Source organism: Nothobranchius furzeri, chromosome 15, assembly GCF_043380555.1.
Source record: "Nothobranchius furzeri strain GRZ-AD chromosome 15, NfurGRZ-RIMD1, whole genome shotgun sequence".
NCBI classification, from domain to species: Eukaryota; Metazoa; Chordata; class Actinopteri; order Cyprinodontiformes; family Nothobranchiidae; genus Nothobranchius; species Nothobranchius furzeri.
In genome coordinates this window covers 54963679-54983013 of record NC_091755.1, presented here as the reverse complement: position 1 = coordinate 54983013, position 19335 = coordinate 54963679, and the positions used below count along the sequence as shown (strand labels likewise).

The window sequence follows — 19335 nt, the reverse complement described above, 5'->3', positions numbered from 1 at the left end:
TATGGAGAGGGGTATTTTTCACTCTTTAGGGGGCGCTGTCGAGCCACTTTTTTATCAACTTTCACATCGCCAGTGAAATACGTAAATTTCACGCACTTTCTATATTGGGCCAGAATTTGGTGACTTTTTGGATATGCTAAGACCCCCTAAAGGCCACCCAAAGACGCGGAAGAAAAAAGAAAGCGTAATAATAATAAACGGAGCAGATACAATAGGCCTTCGCAGCGCTTCGCTGCTCGGGCCTAATTAAAGCTGCAAGCAGCGTCGTTCGGCCCTCGCAGCGAAGCTGCTCGCCCTCCTTCTGCACCCCCTCCGCTCCATCCCCGACGCTCTCCAAACCCGGCTCCGCGCTTTTCCATCCTGGCCGGCAGCCGAGGGCACCAGGGCATGCCTGGCGGAACAGAAAGTCAGCCACCCCGACACCGGAAACAGTAAAAGGCCTCCTCGTCCACACCTCACCCTGACTCAGCATCCCTTCTGAGCCCACCATTACATGTCTCACCACTAGGAGATACTCTATCTTTACCACACTGGTGATGTGATGTTCAGTCTCGGGCAAATCGGAGGCTGTTTGTGGAAGTTACAGTCAAACGTAAGGTCACAGCGTCACGCCAGAAATCGCCATGGCATCAAAGCCCCTCACTTTCTAAAAAGCTATCAGATCTGAATGGTCATTACAACATCATGAAGACAGTGCATGACCTTAGTGTCATCTTGACTAAATTAGAGGGGACAAATATGGGCAGTTCACCATAAAACAATAGACTTCCTGTAGTCAGGGGGCGGGGCTTAGGTGATGTCAGCTGTCCACATTGTCACTGTCTTCAGATGTGGTCAGTGATCACATAGACAAAGTATGAAATTGATCTGATCATGCACATGGGAGTTGTTAAGTCAAATAAGGTAATGGCGACTGGTCAAAGTTTGAGGCTTAGCCACGCCCACACCTTTATACTTATTTAAAATCCGACGGTTGAATTTTTTCCTCTATGTCCTAAGAGTATATAGCAGAAGTTTGAAGGTGATCGGTGGAAAGGGCGAGGAGATATCATTCTCCTAATAACGTGTGCGAAAAACACTAAATTGAGTACTTGGACCAAAATGGCCGACCTCCTGTAGGACATTGCTCTTGGCTCCAAGAGACTTTTTTGTAGGTCCTGATACACTACATTAGTGTGCCAAATTTTGTGATCCTCAGTCAAAGCATGGCTTGGGGCTGACTGTTTTAATGGTCCTAGGGGGCGGTGTTTCAGAAAATAGGTCACGCCCACAAACTTCAGCTGTCCAATTCTATTAGGGGTCAGAGTAGGATCACTCTTCAGAACTTGTGTGGCGATGTCACAATGACTGAAGAAATGAGAGACAAACGTATTTCCATGGCGTGATGGCAAATTTCGCCATGCTCCCAAAGCCCCGCCTTTATTCGAAACCTGCCAGTACTATAAACCAAGTGACCTCAACTTGTCTGCTGCTATTTGCCAGTGTTTGCTGGTGATTGGTTAAAAGGAGTCCAATAGGGAGCTGTGAAAATAAGAGTGGCGTGGCGAACAGGTCAAAGTTTGAGGCTTAGCCACGCCCACATCTTTATACTTATTTAAAATCCGACGGTTGAATTTTTTCATCTATGTCTTAAGAGTGTATAGCAGATGTTTGAAGGTGATTGTTGAAAAGGGTGATGGGGAATCCTTATCCAAACAATGTGTGCGAAAACCACTAAATCGAGTACTTGGACCAAAATGGCCAACTTCCTGTGCGACTTTGCTCTTGGCTCCAAGAGACTTTTTTGTAGGGCCTGAGACACCACATTAGTGTACCAATTTTCGTACTCCTCAGTCAAAGCATGGCTTGTGGCTGGCAGTTTTATTGTTCCTAGGGGGCGCTATTTCAGAAAATAGGCCACGCCCACAAATTACAGCTGTCCAGTTCTATTGGGGGTCAGACTAGGATCACTCACCAGACATTTTGTGGCAATGGCACGATAATTGAAGAAATGAGAGGCAAACTTATTGCCATGGCGTGATGGCGAATTTCGCCATGCTCCCAAAGCCCCGCCTTTATTCGAAACCTGCCAGGACTAAAGACCAAGTGTCCTCAACTTGTCTGCTGCTATTTGCCAGTGATTGCTGGCGATTGGTTAAAAGGAGTCCAATAGGGAGCTGTGAAAAACAGAGTGGCGTGGCGACAGGTCAAAGTTTGAGGCTTAGCCACGCCCACACCTTTATACTTATTTAAAATCCGACGGTTGAATTTTTTCCTTTATGTCTTAAGAGTGTATAGCAGAAGTTTGAAGGCGATTGGTGAAAAGGGCGATGGAGCATCACTCTCCAAACAACGTGTGCGAAAACCACTAAATCGAGTACTTGGACCAAAATGGCCGACTTCCTGTGCGACTTTGCACTTGGCTCCAAGAGACTTTTTTGTAGGTCCTGAGACACCACATTAGGAAACCAAATTTCGTACTCCTCAGTCAAAGCATGACTTGGGGCTGACAGTTTTAATGGTCCTAGGGGACTCTATTTCAGAAAATAGGCCACGCCCACTGGATGTTCACATCACATTTTGTGGGGGGCCGAACTAGGATCACTCCCAAGAGGTTTTGTGGCGATACCTCTAGAAATGACGAAATGGGAGGCAAACGTAAGGCCACATCGGTACGCCTGACTTCGCCGCGCCGCCACAGCCCCGCCTTCTGCAGAAAACTCCCATAAAGTGACGCCAAGCAACCCCAACTTGTCTTCAGTTACCTGCTACAAATTTGGGGTGATTAGTTGAAAGGGCGAATTTTGGAAAATTTCCCAGTAAAACTTGACCTTTTAAGGCCTGAGGGGGCGGTGCTTATGTGACATCATCAATCGACCATTCATTTGTCTTTGGGGCGCGATGCCGATTGTCCATAGATAATTACTTTAACTGTAATTCTTTCATTTATGAAATTAAAGCAATTTGAATTTTTTTGGCGAGTGCTTGAACTTTGAGGCTTGGCCCCGCCCCTTCAGTATTTACGAAAAGTCAATTTTATTTGCTCATTTGATTCATCCATCGCTTCTGTTCGATCGCACACTATTTTTGAGACAATCGTGCGAAAAATGACCAAACTGTTCAACCAAATGTAGACCCTAGAAATGGCCAAAACGGGGTCAAAATGGCCACTTTAGTCCAAAATGGCCGACTTCCTGTTTGATATTGACCATGGGTGCAAGAGGCTTTTCTGTGCGTATTGTTGAGTTCTACAAGTGTACCAAATTTCATCGTTCTACTATGAAAAAAGGTCAAAGCAGAGGGGTATTTTTAATTTTCTAGGGGGCGCTGTCGAAACATTTTTGTACCAACGTTCACGTTGCCAGTGAAATACGTAAATTTCACGCACTTTCTATATTGGGCCAGAATTTGGTGAGTTTTTGGATATGCTAAGACCCCCTAAAGGCCACCCAAAGACGCGGAAGAAAAAGAAAAAAAAAAAAGAAAAAAAAAAAAGAATAAACGGAGCAGATACAATAGGCCTTCGCAGCTTCACTGCTCGGGCCTAATAAGAAGAAACGGAGCAGATACAATAGGCCTTCGCAGCTTCACTGCTCGGGCCTAATTAAAGCTGCAAGCAGCGTCGTTCGGCCCTCGCAGCGAAGCTGCTCGCCCTCCTTCAGCACCCCCTCCGCTCCATCCCCGACGCTCTCCAAACCCGGCTCCGCGCTTCTCCATCCTGGCCGGCAGCCGAGGGCATCAGGGCATGCCTGTCGGAACAGAAAGTCAGCCACCCCAACACCGGAAACCGTGAAAGGCCTCCTCGTCCACACCTCACCCTGACTCAGCATCCCTTCTGAGCCCACCATTACATGTCTCACCCCTAGGAGATACTCTATCTTTACCACACTGGTGATGTGATGTTCAGTCTCGGGCAAATCGGAGGCTGTTTGTGGAAGTTACAGTCAAACGTAAGGTCACAGCGTCACGCCAGAAATCGCCATGGCATCAAAGCCCCTCACTTTCTGAAAAGCTATCAGATCTGAATGGTCATTACAACATCATGAAGACAGTGCATGACCTTAGTGTCATCTTGACTAAATTAGAGGGGACAAATATGGGCAGTTCACCATAAAACAATAGACTTCCTTTAGTCAGGGGGCGGGGCTTAGGTGATGTCAGCTGTCCACATTGTCACTGTCTTCAGATGTGGTCAGTGATCACACAGACAAAGTATGAAATTGATCTGATCATGCACATGGGAGTTATTAAGTCAAATAAAGTAATGGCGACTGGTCAAAGTTTGAGGCTTAGCCACGCCCATACCTTTATACTTATTTAAAATCCGACGGTTGAATTTTTTCCTCTATGTCTTAAGAGTATATAGCAGGAGTTTGAAGGTGATCGGTGGAAAGGGCGAGGAGATATCATTCTCCTTATAACGTGTGCGAAAACCACTTAATTGAGTAATTGCACCAAAATGGCCGACCTCCTGTGCGACATTGCGCTTGGCTCCAAGAGACTTTTTTGTAGGTCCTGAGACACTACATTAGTGTGCCAAATTTTGTGATCCTCAGTCAAAGCATGGCTTGGGGCTGACTGTTTTAATGGTCCTAGGGGGCACTGTTTTGGAAAATAGGCCACGCCCACAAACTTCAGCTGTCCAATTATATTAGGGGTCAGAGTAGGATCACTCATCAGAAATTGTGTGGCAATGTCACAATGATTGAAGAAATGAGAGACAAACGTATTTCCATGGCGTGATGGCGAATTTCGCCATGCTCCCAAAGCCCCGCCTTTATTCGAAACCTGCCAGTACTATAGACCTAGTGACCTCAACTTGTCTGCTGCTATTTGCCACTGTTTGGTGGTGATTGGATAAAAGGAGTCCAATAGGGAACTGTGAAAAAAAGAGTGGCGTGGCGACAAGTCAGAGTTTGAGGCTTAGCCACGCCCACACCTTTATACTTATTTAAAATCCGACGGTTGAATTTTTTCATCTATGTCTTAAGAGTATATAGCAGAAGTGTGAAGGCGATTGGTGAAAAGGGCGACGGAGCATCACTCTCCAAACAACGTGTGCGAAAACCACTAAATCACGCACTTGGACCAAAATGGCCGACTTCCTGTGCGACTTTGCACTTGGCTCCAAGAGACTTTTTTGTAGGTCCTGAGACACCACATTAGTGTACCACATTTCGTAATCCTCAGTCAAAGCTTGGCTTGGGGCTGTCAGTTTTAATGGTCCTAGGGGGCGCTATTTCAACAAATAGACCACGCCCACCGGAATGTCACATCAGATTTTTTGGGGGGCCGGACTAGCATCACTCACAAGAAGTTTCGTGGCGATATCTCTAGAAATGACGAAATGGGAGGCAAACGTAAGGCCTAAGTGGTACGCCTGAGTTCGCCGCGCCGCCACAGCCCCGCCTTCTGCAGAAAACTCCCATAAAGTGACGCCAAGCAACCCCAACTTGTCTTCAGTTACCTGATACAAATTTGGGATGATTATTTGAAAGGGCAAATTTTGGAAAATTTCCCAGTAAAACTTGACCTTTTAAGTCCTGAAGGGGCGGGGCTTATGTGACATCATCAATTGACCATTCATTTGTCTTCGGGGGGCGATGATGATTGTCCATAGAAAGTTACTTTAACTGTAATTCTTTCATTTATGAAATTATAGCAATTTGAATTTTTTTGGCGAGTGCTCGAACTTTGAGGCCTGGTCCCGCCCCTTCAGTATTTACGAAAAGTCAATTTTATTGTCTCATTTTAATCGTCCGTCGCTTCTGTTCGATCGCACACTATTTTTGAGACGATCGTGCGAAAAATGACCAAACTGTTCAACCAAATATAGACCCAAGAAATGGCCGAAACAGGGTCAAAATGGCCACTTTAGTCCAAAATGGCCGACTTCCTGTTTGATATTGACCATGGATGCAAGAGGCTTTTCTGTGCGTATTGTTGAGTTCTACAAGTGTACCAAATTTCATAACTGTACGATAAACTAAGCTTTATGGAGAGGGGTATTTTTCACTTTCTAGGGGGCGCTGTTCAGCCATTCTTTTATGAACTTTCACATTGCCAGTGAAATACGTAAATTTCACGCACTTTCAATATTGGGCCAGAATTTGGTGACTTTTTGGATATGCTAAGACCCCCTAAAGGCCAGTCAAAGACGCGGAAGAAAAAAGAAAGAAAGAAAGCGTAATAATAAACGGAGCAGATACAATAGGCCTTCGCAGCTTCACTGCTCGGGCCTAATAATAAACGGAGCAGATACAATAGGCCTTCGCAGCTTCACTGCTCGGGCCTAATAATAAACAGAGCAAAAACAAGAGGCCTTCGCAGCGCTTTCGCTGCTCGGGCCTAACAATTCCTCAGGATTTCACTGTCACGTCTGATGACCTGTAGATCTTTCCAGGTCTCAGAGCAGGAAGGAAGCAGGAAGATGACTCTCCACTTTTCCTGACCATTAAATGTTTATTAATAGTTCCAACATACTAAACGCACGACTGTGAAGCTGTGAGCAGGTTTCATGTTGCTTTATTAATTCAGTTTACTAACCTGAAATCCAAATACGATGCCTTTGTGCAGAATAAACGGTTAGACTGTGTGTGTGTGTGTGTGTGTGTGTGTGTGTGTGTGTGTGTGTGTGTGTGTGCATGCGTGCGTGCGTGCGTGTGTGTGTGTGTGTGTGTGTGTGTGTGAGAGAGAGAGAGAGAGAGAGAGAGAGAGAGAGAGAGAGAGAGAGAGAGAGAGAGAGGACCTACCTGCTGCTGGTTCTCCCTCTGCAGATAAAGCCTGGCCTGGATGTAGCCTCTGGTCTCCTGGAAGGCCTGTCTCTGGGAAACCTCTGCTGGGTAGTGGGTACAGATGCCGATGATGTTGGTGCACAGGAAGATGAGGACATTAGCGCTGACCTGGTGAGATCAGAGCAGGAAGACTGTCAGCTATTAAATAGAAGTTTTTTTAAAGGAGGACTTATTCACAGATTTTGTATCCAGGAATTTGGAATTAAAGATGAAAACCAAAGCGAAGATCAGGATTAAGGAGATGAAGCTTTGTTTATGGTTTCATGTGATTTTATCCTACATTGCTGATGACAGCAGAAGAAACCTGGTAGGTTTATTCCATCCTTAGTCAAACACAGGCGGTTGTGGACCACTGACTGGCCTTTTGATGCTCAGCAGAACCAGTAAAGACAGGCGGTTCCTTCACTTTGAACAGGAAGTCGGCTGTCATGTCCTGTTCAATCTGATTCTGCTTTAATAAGGCTATAATGTCAGTCTGTAAAAAAACTCTTTAGATGGATTTACTAATGGTAGCACCGCTCAGGCAGTCTGATCTTCATGACATTTAACCTTAGCAATGGCCAAACGTTTCATCTGAAAAAGGATTTTTGGTCAGCTGTTTGCTGTGGCACCCCAGAAATATTTCACAAGGGGGTCAGAAGGGGCCAGGGAAAAAGATGAGGTTGGAAACCAAACTGGTCTGTGTGGTGAGACTGGGAGAGTTCAGCTTTGATTCGTGCAAACAGATTTTTCTGTTATTGTTTCAAAATGTATTTTTTCTGAATTTGTTGTTTCAGCAAAAAAAAATCCACAAAAAACTATCAGGATTTACACTTGGAAAAATGGTGAGCCTCAGTGACACACATACAGATTTATATAGAATTTATAAACTGAATCATTTATTAAACGTTACTGCAATAAATTAATTCATTGGTTTTAACATTTATATCTTGATTAAGGAAGAAGAGTGTCTGTTTTTGCGAACGTGAACATGAATGTGATTTGTTAAGGGGGACCATGACCCCCCGACCACCCACTGTTTCCTGGTTTTAAAATTAAAAATAATAATTAAAAAAAGTTGCAAAAATTGCAAAACTGGTTGTAGTTTGTGACCTTGTTACCTCACATTACCAAAAACATCCAAAGTGTTTGTGTAATAAAAATCTGCTTCTAAGCTACTAACCCAATCATGTGTTAACTGTTTAATTTATTCATGCATACACACACGCACTCACGTACACATGCATGCATTTACGCACACACACACACACACACACACACACGCGCGCCTCTGTGTGGGATCTTCTCAAATGTATTCACATGCTGCAAAGTTTTTTAGAAGCATCTGTGCTCTCATTTGACCCCACAATATGCTCCAGCGTGCAATAAAAATCAAACTGCATTGTGGGAATCGGTGCTGACCCGACACAAGGCCACTTCCGTTAAAATCTGAGCTCGTGTTCACAGACGGTATGTGACAGTGCTCACTGAGAGGCTGCAGGTGGACACTCAAGAAGGTCTGAGGGGAGATGATGATGATGATGATGATGATGATGATGATGATTTTGAAAGTATTCTTTGTTTACAGCATTTCTTTCACACCTTCCTACAAATTTTGCACAGTAATACAGACACACACACATATATAAATACACACACACACACATATAAATACACACACACACACGTGCGCACACACACACTCACACGCACGCATGCTCACACACACACATGCACGCACGCGCGCGCGCACACACACACATGCATGCTCACACACACATGCACACACACACACACACACACACAGACACATGCACACACACACACACACACACACACACACACACACACACACACACTCAGGAGCTTGCCAAGCTGCAACACCTGCAGGAACTATTTGAACCTTGCAGGTAAATAATTTTGTGCGCCTGCGTGTGTGTGTGTGCGTGTGTGTGTGTGTGTGTGTGTGTGTGTGTGTGTGTGTGTGTGTGTGTGTGTGTGTGTGTGTGTGTGCGTGCGTGCGCGCGTTTGTGTGTGTGTGTGTGTGAGAGAGAGAGAGAGTTGCTCATTGGCTCAGCAGTGCAGATAGTTTATTGATCAGGTACATCCTCTCTAAGCTGTTAGGGACTTTTTGTGACAAAATGCTTCTCAATCTATGCTGCGGAAAACAATGTTTTGGCTGTCCTGCATTTCAGAGCATCTCTTACATAATACCATTTAGATATCCAGGGATTAGGTGAAGGTCCTCCCCCCCCCCCCCCCCAGGGAGATGACAGCAGCTGTATTGTAGAAGTTTGGGATGCATCTGATGTTCAGTTCTGGCTTATTCCCACCCTCACAACGGAACCTTTTAGCAAGTCATGATGATTGAGTGTGCTGTTGATTTCTGAGGCAGTGAGCAGGTGTTGTAGGCCTGCTCTAGGAGCATGACAGCCTGTACAGGTAGCAGATAAACGCTGCCAAGCGGCGAGCTCCTGAAGAGGTGGAGTGCTGTTGCGTAAACACAGGACATTACTGTGTACTCTGTAAACCCACCCGCCCGTGCCCTCTCAAGAAAAGCAAGCAATTACTTTCAGGCGGTGAGAGACTACCACGTCAGTCCAAACAGATTGATGCTTCCAGTTGCTGCAGATGCAGAGGAAACTTGGCCTGACGTTCACCTGTGAGCGGTCGTCCTGCTGCAGGTTTCACTTTTGTCTCGCGGCTGCTTTTGCTTGAACAGTAAGAGGAAAGTAAACAAAGCTGAGCGCTGTGAGCCATCTGCCTAATGTCACTGTGGCCCATATCTGTCCCTCCCTCCCCCCTCCTCAGCTGCTCACCCTTCCTACTCCTGTCATCTTCACATTGTGTTTTTCCTTCCTCCTCTCGCTTCTGTTCATACCACTCATTTCCTTCCGACCCTCAACATCTGTCATCCTTCAGTTTTATCTGAGCTGTCCATTAAACAGCCATCCGAACACCCCCTTCTATGTTTACTGTCTTTTCAAACTCATTTCTCCATCATCCATCTGTTTCTATTTTTGTTCCTGCTGCTATTCTCAGAATCTCTTCTAAATAAACATGTTTTCTTTTATCAGTGTAAGAACATGGAAGAGTTGTTTTATGCAAATATTCTTAATTTCTATTATCGTTTAGTCTTTGCCACATGAAATATTTACTGAATGATAAACTCCAAGACTAGAAGTTGAATGGTGTTTGGAATAATGCAACGTTTGCTCTAAACAAAGTTAAAGCATTGGCAACAACATTTAAAATGATTAACATGACTTTTTTTATTGAAGTTCAAAAGGAAAACACAAGAACAAGTTGGAGTGTTTATATATTAAAAAAATACCCTAAAAACATCATGTGGATTTAATTAAAGTTAATAAAACATGTTGAAGCTTTTAAAAGAAAAGAGACCCCCAAATATACATATACGTACATACCAAGCCCCCATAATACTGGTATGAAATTGAAGCCAACACGGAAGTGACAAAAATTGCAGTTCCACCCTCATCCACTAGGGGCTGGTGTCAGAAGCGAGCACATCCTCATTGACTCCCATGTTAAAAATACCAATTTCACAGCAGAAATAAACATGCTTACAGCCTGGATCCAAAACATGTTTTAGGTTTAATAGATCTAGTTTACACTCATGACAACTCTGAGGAGGGTGATTTTTTGTCACTCTTCTGTTTAAGTGTATTGAAATGCCTAAACTTCTGAATAATTAATGAGCATCAGACCCACGTGACCACAGAGCTAGCTCCGTGGAAAGGCCTCAGTCTGATCCTCGGCCTCGACTGAAAACTGTTCCGCGATTTTTAGTCTCTCAACTTAGACCATTAGTTGTAGCGTTTGTGCATTTTTTTATTTTTTGGATATTATTTGTGCAATTGTTGGACAAAAGGACTTGCTGTGGTATGAAGTGCACTAATAGACCATCCAAGAAGTCTCCACTTCATTTTTTTCAGTAAGTAAAATTATATTCATGTATTTTAGGTCACTGCCACTCTTGTACTAGCTGAGCTTAGATTTTAACATGTACTGTTTAACCATGAAATTGAAATGTAATGGATACACACACACACACACACACACACACATATGTATATATATATATATATATATATATATATATATATATATATATATATACATATATATATATATATATATATATATATATATATATATATATATATATAATGCAACTCATGTTGCGAATGACCGCAGTCACAAATTCTTTGAATTGTGTGTGCTGAAACTCAATTTCGTTTCTCTGTATGTCCTGTACATGTGGTAGAAATGACAATAAAAATAAATGACTTTGATATATATATATATATATATATATATATATATATATATATATATATATATATATATATATATATATATATATATATACAGAAACATACGTATGCTCAAATTTATAGTTGAAAAATGGTAATTGTAGCTAGGCTATTGATCAAGTAATTGCAATTAATCACAATTAATCATAGAAAATTGTGCAATTATTAGTTAATTTTTTCATATATATATATATATATATATTTCATATATATATGTATATGTATGTATGTATGTATGTATGTCAATTGATTTAAAAAATAACTAATAATTGCACAATTTTCTGACATTAATTGTGATTTATTGCAATTACTTGATCAATAGCCTAGCTACAATTACCATTTTTCAACTTTAAATTTGAGCGTATGTATGTTTCTGCGTGTGTGTGTGTGTGTGTGTGTGTGTGTATAATATATATATACAGAAACATACGTATGCTCAAATTTATAGTTGAAAAATGGTAATTGTAGCTAGGCTATTGATCAAGTAATTGCAATTAATCACAATTAATGATAGAAAATTGTGCAATTATTAGTTAATTTTTTCATATATATATATATATATATATATATATATATATATATATTTCATATATATATGTATATGTATGTATGTATGTATGTATGTCAATTGATTTAAAAAATAACTAATAATTGCACAATTTTCTGACATTAATTGTGATTTATTGCAATTACTTGATCAATAGCCTAGCTACAATTACCATTTTTCAACTTTAAATTTGAGCGTATGTATGTTTCTGCGTGTGTGTGTGTGTGTGTATAATATATATATATATACAGTATATATATAGTCACTCCTGTTAGAAGTTTCTAAGATCTCATGTTCCAGAGCCTCTCATTGTGAAGGTGCAACTCCAACGTGTCTCTAACTTTCTAAAGCTGAATTCCTAAATCTGTGCACACAGGTGAGGATCACAAGGACCTTTTGGAATATTCCAACAATAAATCTTTCACTTATGATGGATTTTACACAGCAGATGTTTAATTTTAGCCAGAGGTCTGTGGTCCTGACAGTGAGTCTATAAACATTGACTTTTAAGGCCAGCTGGCCCTTTTTCAGAGCAGGCATGTTCTTTAAAAGAGAGGAGAGTGGCGTGGCAGACTTTGGACAAAAGAGATGTTCAGCTGTTTCCTGGGAAACAGAAACATATGTAGAGCATCAGAATGTAATTTGCTGCCAACGACAGCCAATAAAGTTTTGTTGAGAATTTGTTTGGTTCTGTGGATAGCTTCATTTTCTCAAATTCTGCTTTTATTAAATAAGTTCCTAAATTAAACATGTCAAGCTAAACAGAAAGCTGCTCATCAAAGGGAATAAAGAGGCAAGATTTTCCCAAATAGCATCTGCAGGAACTACAGCAGGATGGGACTGAGCCAGTTTCATGTTTAGGTGCACAATCACAAACTAGAACAACACAGTTAATTTAAGTAGAGGTTCCATTTATGACTTAGGCTTCGAGCAATCATAAAAACACAACAAATATTATGTGACATATTCCACAAGCCACTTATATTTGTCCTGACTTCCAGATGATGTGCACATCTGCTCTTTCTGAAGACTGAACTCACAAGAGCTTTGAGATTTCATGCATCATAAATACGGAAGGTAGCAGAATTTGTTTGTTTCCGAATATCAACTAAAAAGTCTGTCTTTTTCTCCTACAATTACGTTTTTAAGTTTTCACAAAGTTGTTTACAAACATTCTGGTCCTGTGCTGCGGCCGCCGTCTCAGGCTGAATTACAGAGAGCTGAGGCGAAGAGGTCCAGCGCAGCTTTCCGACAATTACACATTTAAAATTAAACCGAAGGATTACTGATAAATAAACATGACTGAAATTTTAGGAAAACAATGTTTCAGAGTTAATATGACAAAATTTAATTTAAACAGTGTTTTTAAAGCAGGAAAACTTATTAAGTTTATTTGTGAAACACTATAATTTTACAAAAAAAGGACTGTTTCTTAACTCTCATGTGAAATGGAGGACCACCAAAAACATGAGTGAATAAATTAAATCAATAAATATTAGGGTTTATACATATATATATCTATCTCTCTCTCTCTCTCTCTCTCTCTCTCTCTCTCTCTCTCTCTCTCTCTCTATATATATATATATATATATATATATATATATATATATATATATATATATATATATATATATATATTCTTCTTTTTTGAGCCCTTTAGTGCAAGAATAAACTTCCTGCTGAATTTCGGCAGTATTTTGGTCCAGACCTGTCAACTTTAAATTTGTGATTTTTTAAAATAAATATTTCAAATATTGGTAATCTAGCACATGATATTATCATACAACACAACCTAAATCAACATGATTATTATTTATTTCTGTAATTAACCAGCTTTTTTGCAATTTCAGTCTGAAATTAGGGCTGAACAATTTAGGGGGAAAAATTGTGGTTTACTTCGCAAATTTTTTTTCAAAGGCCTGTTTTCGTGTTTTTCATCGAACACAATCAAATAAAATTAAAAATAAACAAATGCATTATTTCAAACAATAACATGTTAATTATACATAAATTATTCTTATTTAGCCATACAACTCTCATATGGTGGTGTAATGTTTTTGTAGGTTCACAGTGTTACCTTGTGAGGAAGCAACAGAAGCAAGGCAGGTTCTGTGCAAAACCTGACGTTATGCAGCATCTTTTTTATAGCCAAAATAAATCCACACAACAGATGTTCTATTCTTCTCTTGTACCAAACGTTGTGCAGCATGGATGCTGTTGAGCCTGAGACTATTTCATAACAGGTTAAATCACAGTGTTTTCTTCTCTCCCAGCCTTGTTTGAGGTGCTCGCCAGTCACATGACTTTCCCAGATCTTGCAACCAGTCAAATTCCAGCCTTTGCAATTGGAAAATCTCATTCTGTTACATTGCAATATAATTGCATATGAAATTCATCGTTCAGCCTCAACTGAAAGTTAGAACAAACACAAGGAGCCAGAGTTGTTCAGTAGAAGTTAGGGTAGGTAAACCCATGTGATACCTTGGATATTGAAATGAGGCCATGTACCACATTTCAATCATTTAAATGTATATATATATATATATATATATATATATATATATATATATATATATATATATATATATATATATATATATATATATATATATACATATACATATATATATATACATTTAAATTATATATACAAATGTAAATTATGTAAATGTATGTAAATGTGCGTGATGTGAACGTGAAGCTACAACCATGTATGTGATTCAGTGTATTTCTGTTGTGTTTATACACAGGTATGGATTAATGTTTGGGGGAAATGCCTTTATATATTAATAGCCCTGCCGGCAGAAGGCCCCCGGGTCGACCCAGGACACGTTGGAGAAGTTACATCTCCAATCTGGTCCGGGAACGCCTTGGGGTCCTGCCGGAGGAGCTGGTGGACAAGGCCGGGGAGAGGACGGCCTGGAGCTCCCTAGTTGGGATGCTGCCCCCGCGACCCGGACCCGGATAAGCGGAGGAAGACGAGACGAGACGAGAGAGATATTAATAGCCCGAAGACCTCTTATGATGAATTAGATAAATGGAAACCAAGTTCCATGGCCTGGACGTGCGTCACCGGGACCCCCCTCTGGAGCCAGGCCTGGAGGTGGGGCACGTTGGCGAGTGCCTGGTGGCCGGGCTTTTACCCATGGAGCCTGGCCGGGCTTTCACCCATGGAGCCCGGCCGGGCAATGCCCGAAGAGGAAACGTAGGTCCCTCTTCCCATGGGCTCACCACTCATGGGAGGGGCCAAAGGGGTCGGGTGCAGTGTGTGACGGGTGGTAGTCGAGGGCGGGGACCTTGGCGGTCTGATCCTCAGCTACAGACGCTGGTTCTTGGCACATGGAATGTCACCACTCTGGTGGGGAAGGAGCCTGAGTTGGTGTGTGAGGTTGAGAGGTTCCGACTAGATATAGTCGGATTCACCTCAACGCATGGCTCTGGCTCTGGAACCAGTTTCCTAGAGAGGGGTTGGACTTTCTACCACTCTGGAGTTGCTCCCACTGAGAGGCGCTGAGCAGGGGTGGGCATACTAGTTGGCCCCCATCTTGGTGCCTGAACGTTGGGGTTTACTCAACGTGAGGGTACCCTCAATGAGAGGGTAGCCTCCTTCCGCCTAAGTGTGGGGGGCGGGTTATGACTGTGGTCTGTGCTTATGCACCACACTACAGTTCAGACTACCCACCCTTTTTGGAGACCTTGGAGGGGGTGCTGGAAAGCGCTCCTTCCAGTGACTCCCTCGTTCTGCTGGGGGACTTAACGCTCACGTGGGCAATGACAATGAGACCTGGAGAGGTGTGGTTGGGAGGAACGGCCCCCCTGATCTGAATTCAAGTGGTGTTTTGTTATTGGACTTCTGTGCCAGTCATGGATTGTCCATAATGAACACCATGTTCAGACATAAAGGTGTCCATATGTGCTCTTGACACAAGGACGCCTTAGGCTGCAGCACGATGATCGACTTTATTGTTGTTTCGTCTGACCTTCGGCCGCATGTCTTGAACACTCGGATGAAGAGAGGGGCGGAGCTGTCAACTGACAGACTGGTGGTGAGTTGGCTCATATGGTCGGAAGGATGCCGGTCAGACCAGGCAGGCCCAAATGTATTGCGAGGGTCTGCTGGGAACGTCTGGCAGAGTCTTCTGTCAGAAGGAGCTTCAATTCCCACCTCCGACAGAACTTCCAAAATATTCCGGGGGAGGCGGGGGACATTGAGTCTGAATGGACCCTGTTCCGTGCCTCCATTATTGAGGCGGCCGACCGGAGCTGTGGTCGCAGGATTGTCGGTGCCTGTCGTGGTGGCAACCCCCGAACCCACTGGTGGACACCGGCGGTTAGGGAGGCTGTCAAGCTGAAGAAAGAGCCTTATCAGGTCTTTTTGGCCTGTGGGACTCCAGAGGCAGCTGACGGGTACTGGCAGTCCAAGCGGAACGCGGCTCGGGTGGTCGCCAAGGCTAAAACCCAGGCATGGGAGGAGTTCGATGAGACCATGGAGCAAGACTTCCACACGGCTTCGAGGAGTTTCTGGTCCACCATCCGGCACCTGGGGGGGGGGGGGGGGGGGGGGTGAAGCAGTGTGTTACCAACACTATCTATAGTGGGGACGGTGTGCTGCTGACCTCTACTCAGGATGTTGTGGATTGGTGGGCAGAATACTTTGAAGACCTCCTCAATCCCACCGAAACGTCTTCCAGTGAGGAGGCAGAGTCTGGGGACTTTGGGTTGGCCTCTTAAATCTCTGGTGCTGAGGTCACTGAGGTGGTTAAAAAGCTCTTCTGTGGCAAGGCTCCAGGGGTGGATGTGATCTGCCCAGAGTTCCTTAAAGCTCTGGATGTTGTGGGGCTGTGTTGACTGACGCGGCTCTGCAATATCGCGTGGACATCGGGGGCAGTCCCACTGGACTGGCAGACTGGGGTGGTGGTCCCCTTATTTAAAAAGGGGGACCGCAGGGTGTGTTCCAACTACAGGGGGATCACACTCCTGAGCCTTCCTGGTAAGGTCTATCCAGGGGATCTGGAGAGGAGGGTCCGTCGGATTGTTGAACCTCAGATTCAGGAGGAGAAATGTGGTTTTCGTCCTGGCCTTGGAACACTGATCCAGCTCTATACCCTGGAGGGTGCGTGGGAATTTGCCCAACCAGTCTACATGTGTTTTGTGGATTTGGAGAAGGCGTTTGACCGCGTCCCTTGGGGGGCCCTGTGGGGGGTACTCTGGGAGTATGGGGTACCAGGCCCTCTGATACGGGCTGTTAGATCCCTGTATGACCAGTGTCAGAGCTTGGTCCGCATTGCCGGCAGTAAGTGGGACTCGTTCCCAGTTAGAGTTGGACTCCGCCAAGGCTGCCCTTTGTCACCTGTTCTGTTCATAACCTTTATGGACAGGATTTCTAGGTGCAGCCAAGGTGTGAAGGGCATCCGTTTTGGTGGCCTGAGGATCAGGTCTCTGCTTTTTGCAGATGATGTGGTCCTGTTGGCTTCATCAGAACATGATCTTCAGCTTTCGCTGGAGTGGTTCACAGCCGAGTGTGAAGCAGCTGGGATGACAATCAGCTCCTCTAAATCTGAGACCATGGTCTTGATTTGGAAAAGGGTAGAATGCCTTATCCAGGTCAGGGATGAGGTCCTGCCCCAAGTGGAGGAGTTTAAGTATCTCTGGGTCTTGTTCACGAGTGAGGGAAAACTGGAGCATGAGATCGATAGGCGGATTGGTGCTACATCTGCAGTGATGCGGGCGTTGTACCGGTCTGTCGTGGTGAAAAGAGAGCTGAGTCAGAAGGCGAAGCTCTCAATTTACCGGTCGATCTACATGCCTACCCTCACCTATGGTCATGAGCTTTGGGTAGTGACCAAAAGAACGAGATCGCTAAGCGGCCGAAATGAGTTTTCTCCGAAGAATGGCTGGGCTCTCCCTTAGAGATAGGGTGAGAAGCTCGGTTATTCGGGAGAGGCTCGGAGTAGACCCGCTGCTCCTCCACATCGAGAGGAGCCAGTTGAGGTGGTTCGGGCATCTGGTCAGGATGCCTCCCTGGTGAGGTTTTCCGGGCACGTCCAACCGGGAGGAGACCTAAAGGTAGACCCAGGACACGGTGGAGGGACTATGTCTCTTACCTGGCCAGTGAACGCCTTGGGATTCCCCCAGAGGAGCTGGCCCAAGTGGCTGGGGAGAGGGAAGTCTGGGCCTCTCGCCTTAGGCCACTGCCACCGCGACCCGACTCCGGATAAGTGGATGAAAATGGTTGGATGGATGGATGGATGGATATTAACATTATTTACCTGTTAAGTATAGTGACAGTTTAATTATTTGCTGGATTATTTTGGTGTTTACTATTATAATTTTATTTTTTTTGGCAGAAATTTGACTGCGTAAGTAGAGTAGGCATACAAAAGTTAGACTTCAGCCGACACATTCTGGTGTCTGTTTGTGATTTTTGTATTAGCATGTTGTCTTCTTCTTATTTTACAAATAAATAATTAAATCTAGGAGTCGCCACGGGCTTTTCAGCAGAGAGCACACTGCTGTGATCACCATGATGACTTTATTATACTGATTCTGCTGAAGCATCGCTCCCTCTGCCTCTTTATTTGCACGAGCTTCTTTCTCCGTCTTGTGAAAAAAAGGTTCTGCTTGGTGTTGGCCCGACACTCACACCCACGGAGGCTGTGAATTATCAGATGGCGGCACAGCTTTCACTTAGCAACTCTCACCCACATTCCTCAGTCTTCCTCCAAAGGCACTCAGACCCCACCCCCACCCCCACCCCTCCAGCCAGGATGGATGCTGAGGTCCACTTCTTTACATCAAACGCTCTTAACCAACTTGCTCTGTATTAATCATCTCTTGGTGACATGACAACGGGAAAGGGAACTAAAACACAACAAACTAGATAAATGTCCACGTCTGGGTTGTTCATGTTGTCAGAGCTTGTTGGTATTAGATTCTTGTGATGTTCCAGAGAGCGAGGTGAAAGCAACAGTGTGGTTAAAGTGATTTAATCATCAGCTGCTTGTCACCATTAAAGCAGGAAATGTTGTTTTCCCGTGTGTGTTTAGCTGTGGTGTATCTACCAACCACGAGATCAATCTTATTCAGGTAACCTGATTGAAAGCGGCCGCTATAGCTATTACCAACACTAGCCAAAATGGTTGGTCACTAATTTGAGTGCTGACAGATCTTGCAGTACTGAGAGTTTGTTTGTTTGATTTCTCAACATAACACTGTCAGACATTTTGGTTATAAGCAACAAAAATAAACAAAAATTCCAATCAGTGAGGAAATTAAACTTTATTTTTCACTATTTTTTCCTGACAGCATATTACGGTTGAGCATTTGCTGATACAAGTGGATACCGAGTACTAATGGACCACTGAGTGTCTCTCTTGGGTAAGAAATAATCTAGTCACAAATGCAAACAACTGAAAAAATCCCAGAGAGCAAACAAAATCCAATCTTAGCCCTTTGGCCCCGTGTGTGTTTATGGTATTAGAGGTACAAACACAAATTGTTTTAAAGCCGAAATGGGGGCCAGCTCCATTTCAGCAATCATGGCTGGTAACCACTCAACTAATTCTGTCACCAACAAACTGTTGATCACTTCAGCACAGTGAAATAGAATCTGATGGGTCAGAAGAATCTCTAAAACCTTTGTCCAGAGGGAGTAATGACTGATAGGATATTTTTGTCGATCCGGGGCCAGTTAGAGTTC

General features: G+C 43.5%; 1 protein-coding gene across 3 annotated transcripts in view; it reads right to left on the bottom strand.

The window, feature by feature from the left end:
* Positions 1-19335, bottom strand: part of adcy6a (adenylate cyclase 6a) — a 97432-nt gene that overhangs the window by 66564 nt on the left and 11533 nt on the right. For all 3 annotated transcript variants that reach the window (XM_054746100.2, XM_054746102.2, XM_015968377.3), the window contains exon 3: positions 6732-6881. In XM_054746100.2, coding sequence (XP_054602075.1) covers positions 6732-6881 — 150 coding nt within the window. The remainder of the gene's footprint in view (positions 1-6731; positions 6882-19335) is intronic.